The following is a 4257-nucleotide window of genomic DNA, read 5'->3' on the forward strand; positions in this document are numbered from 1 at the left end:
GGCCCAGGCTTACCAGCAGCTCCCCGTGACCAAGGAAGCTGCTGAAGCACAGACCATTGTGACACACAGGGGGGCGTTCAAAGTAAACAGGCTCCAATTTGGTGTGAATGTGGCCCCAGGGATTTTTCAGAGTCTCATGGAGGGGCTGTTGAGGACCCGTGACCAAGGAAGCTGCTGAAGCACAGACCATTGTGACACACAGGGGGGCGTTCAAAGTAAACAGGCTCCAATTTGGTGTGGACGTGGCCCCAGGGATTTTTCAGGGCCTCATGGAAGGGCTGTTGAGGGGGGTACCAGGGACGGTCCCTTATTTTGATGACGTTCTCATTGCTGGGAGATCCGATGAGGAACTTATGCACAGGGTCAGAGAAGTGCTCAAGCGTTTCCGTAAGGCCGGATTGAAAGTAAAACAATCCAAATGTTTGATAGGGGTGGATAGCGTGGAATTCCTGGGGTTCAGAGTGGACCAAAATGGCGTACACCCCACAGACGAGAAGGTGAGAGCTATAAAAAATGCCCCTTGCCCCGTGAATAAAAAAGAGCTGCAAGCCTTCCTCGGGCTGCTCAATTTTTATCACGCCTTTCTCCCCCACAAGGCGTCCGTGGCGGCACCTTTACATGCGCTCCTTCACAAGGACGCAAAATGGCGGTGGGGTGCTGAACAAAAAAAGGCGTTTGAAGGGGTGAAATCATTGTTGTCATCAAATGCAGTGTTGACCCATTACGATGACCAGAAATTGTTGGTCTTGGCCGCAGATGCCTCTCCTTATGGGGTGGGGGCGGTATTAAGTCATGTAATGGAAGACGGGCGGGAGGCCCCCGTCGCGTTTTATTCAAAGTCACTAAGTGAAACTGAAAAGAACTATGCCCAGATCGATAAAGAGGGACTGGCGCTCGTTTCTGCAGTAAAGAAATTCCACGATTTCTTGTATGGTAGACATTTCCTACTTGTGACGGACCACAAGCCGCTGCTTGGAATCTTTGCCCCGGACCGGCAACTTCCAAATATAATGTCTGCCAGAATGCTCCGTTGGGCCTTGTTTTTGTCGGCCTATGACTATGACCTGGAGCACCGGCCGGGCAAGGCCATCGGACATGCGGACGCATTAAGTCGTTGCCCGCTGCCCGGCCGAGATTTGGACCCTGCACCAACGGCCTCTGTGTTGGCCATCGAAGAACTGCCGCAAGCACCCATCACCTCCAAGGACATTGCCGCTGCGTCGGCTAAGGACAGTGTAATGGCGGGAGTTCTTAACTGGGTTTGGAGGGGGTGGCCGATGGGTGCTATGGAGCCGGAATTTCGCATGTACAAAGCGCGCCAAAACGAGCTGTCTGTGTCTAAGGGCTGTTTACTGTGGGGAAACCGGGTGGTGGTGCCTCACTGCCTCAGACAAAAAGTGCTGAAATCACTCCATGAGGGCCATCCAGGCATGGTCCACATGAAGGCACTGGCCCGTGGTTATGTGTGGTGGCCCGGGCTTGATGCGGAAATCGAGGATTGGGTCAGAGTGTGTGAGCCCTGTCAGCAGGCTAGGCCTGAGCCGTCAACCGCCACTCCGCAGCGTTGGGAGTCGGCGGGAAAACCTTGGTCGAGGCTCCACCTAGATTTTGCGGGGCCGGTTCAGGGACAAATGTTCCTTATTGTCGTTGATGCGTATACGAAATGGTTGGAGGTTGCGCACATGCATTCCACCACTTCCGGGTCTGTCATCAATGTGCTGCGGCGCCTGTTTGCGACCCATGGTATACCCGATGTATTGGTCAGTGATAACGGGACGCAATTTACATCTATGGAGTTTGAAAAATTTCTGGCTGATAACGGAATCAGGCAGATTACATCGGCCCCATTCCACCCGGCTTCGAATGGCCAGGCGGAAAGAATGGTAAGAACCACCAAAGAAGCACTGAGTAAATTGGTTTATGGTGACTGGGGGGTAAAGCTAGCTTCGTTCTTGCTCAGACAGCATGTTACCCCTTGTTCAGCAACTGGCCGCAGTCCGGCCGAAATGCTGATGGGCCGGAGGCTGGCAACCCTATTAGATAGGTTGCACCCGGACCTGAAGTACCTTAAACCACCACAGCAGAGTGAACAAACGAAGGTACGCATATATGAGAAAGATGACAAGGTGTATGCGAGAAATTATGCCAGTGGTCACTTGTGGCTCCCAGCCACTATTGTTGAAACTGTTGGGTCCAGAATGTATGTGGTACGACTTGCTGATGGTCGCAAGTGGCGTAGGCACGTAGACCAGTTGAGGCAACGGTGGGCGACTGACCGACCCAACGCGTTGCCAACTGAGTCAATAGACCCCGAGGACCTTCCGAGACCTCCCCTGGAGGCGAGTGCTGACGGGCCTGAGGGCATCAGCACTGTTCCAGAGGCTGGGCAGACCCCTCCTCTCGAACTAGGTGTAACGGATGGAAGTGTTCCTGGCTCTGAGGTCCCAGAGCCAACCGAAGTGCCACTGACGGAATTGAGCCCTGAGCCGAGTCCACCGAGACGGTCTCAGAGAACGAGAAGAGCACCTTCCTACCTAAGTGATTATGATTGTTCGTAGTTGTTTTTGCTTAGGGGGGAGGGATTTGTAATGTATTCAGATGCTGCCCTGAATGCATTAGGAGGTATGTAAATCCTCCCATAGAGAAGCCATGCAAAGCTTCAAGCTTCGGCAGGGATTCGCGCCGAAAAGTATTGTGGCCAATCAGATTTGAATGTTTGTAAGCGGGACCGCTTATGATTGGTCGTTCATGCGCACAACCTGATAGGTTGGTTTAATGTACAGTAGGTGTGGCTACATTAGCCCGGAATGTTTAAATACCGAGCAGCTGAAATGGACAAGCTGTTCGGGCTATGAGGAGTTGTACCGTGTCAGAAGAAGTCGATTGAAGAGCTGAATAAACCTGAGTTTTTCTGAAATCACTCTCTGACTACTTTGTTAAGTACGGACTTAACAGTTTTGATCTGGAGGGGAAAAAACCCACTGGAGTTAATACTGATTATTGTTAAATTTCATTTGGACATTTGACCAAGAAACTAATGGAACGGAACAGAATTATGGTTCATTGCACAGTTGTTGTATTATCTTGTTTATACTGCATTGTTCTCTAATTTTTTGGAATGCAGTTGTTGCCTTGTCTCTGGCACGTTTTATACTTTGTTTTTGCACTGTTTTTCTAATTTTGTAATTTACCTTGAGTCCCAGGTAGTGACAAAGGCAGCCTGCTAGTAAAGAAATATTTGGAAGTGCATTTAAATTAAAGATGTTAAAGTCACTAATACTGCGTTGGGAATGTGATCACATCTGAATACAAGTTAGGAGAATTTAATTAAGCTACAAGCCTCTTATTACCATATGTGTGTCTTCAAAGAATACCTCAGGAATTAATTAATTAATTAATTTCAGACTTGAGTAATACACCGTCCTAGTGGTAAGGAACTTTCCTTTAAGACAACTTTCGGCCTTTGTTGGAAGAACAAGACCTGTAAAGCTCCTTGCATCAGGAGTTACATAAAAAGGAAGAAGGGCCCACACCTCACCCTTAGGGGCCCTTCCCTATAGGAGCGGCTTGCGTTGCATGCTGGGTCTTGCAGTCTTTGTCTCTCTCACGGCTGAGCGCCGCGGGATCTCGCGCATAACACGAGTGGGTGGAGATAGGGTGGCGGCGCGCTCTGATTGGCTGAGAAAGAAAAACGCCAGTCTTTCCCCTAGCCTCTGAATAGCCAGCCGGGCTGCCTTTCGGAACGAGCGTCGAGGAACACACACCTCCGCCAGCCTGCAGAGATGGAGCGGAGCGACGGGGCGAGGGGGATGCGGGCGCCATGTTAGCGCAGGCTCCGCTGCCGCCGTCGCTGCCGCCGCGCAGCAGGAAGGAGGCGGGGACGCCGGAGCAGCTCCGTGTATCCGGGGGGCCTTTGGGGCTTGCTAGGCGGGACACAGGAGGAGGTGGCGGAGGTGGCGGCGGCGGCTGCGGAGGGTGGGTCCCCCCGGCGGTGCTGCCGCTGCTGCTCCTGCTGCAGAGGGCGGCGCTGATGCGGTTGGTCGAGGGCGCCTCGGGTCCGAGAGGCGGCGGCGGCTGCTGCTGAGGAGGAGGCTGCAGGCGCTGGGCCGTGCGACGGGGCGGGAGGCGGCGGCAGCTGAGGAGGGCGCAGGATGCCGCTGCTGAGCGCCGTGCTGGCGTTGCCTCCCGCGGCGGCCGCCTCTGCTGAGGGAAAAGGGCTCCCCCGAGGCTGAGGCGCCCTCCCGCTCCTTTCCACCC

At 53.2% G+C, this 4257-nt stretch overlaps 1 protein-coding gene across 1 annotated transcript in view; it reads left to right on the top strand.

Moving 5' to 3' along the window:
- The first annotated feature begins 471 nt into the window (after window positions 1-471).
- Window positions 472-4257, top strand: part of UBP1 (upstream binding protein 1 (LBP-1a)) — a 33002-nt gene continuing 29216 nt past the window's right edge. Inside the window, exon 1 of the mRNA XM_015427266.1 lies at window positions 472-497. Within this exon, the coding sequence (XP_015282752.1) occupies window positions 472-497 (26 nt within the window). The remainder of the gene's footprint in view (window positions 498-4257) is intronic.

Source organism: Gekko japonicus, unplaced genomic scaffold (assembly GCF_001447785.1).
Source record: "Gekko japonicus isolate JY-2015 unplaced genomic scaffold, Gekko_japonicus_V1.1 scaffold272, whole genome shotgun sequence".
NCBI classification, from domain to species: Eukaryota; Metazoa; Chordata; class Lepidosauria; order Squamata; family Gekkonidae; genus Gekko; species Gekko japonicus.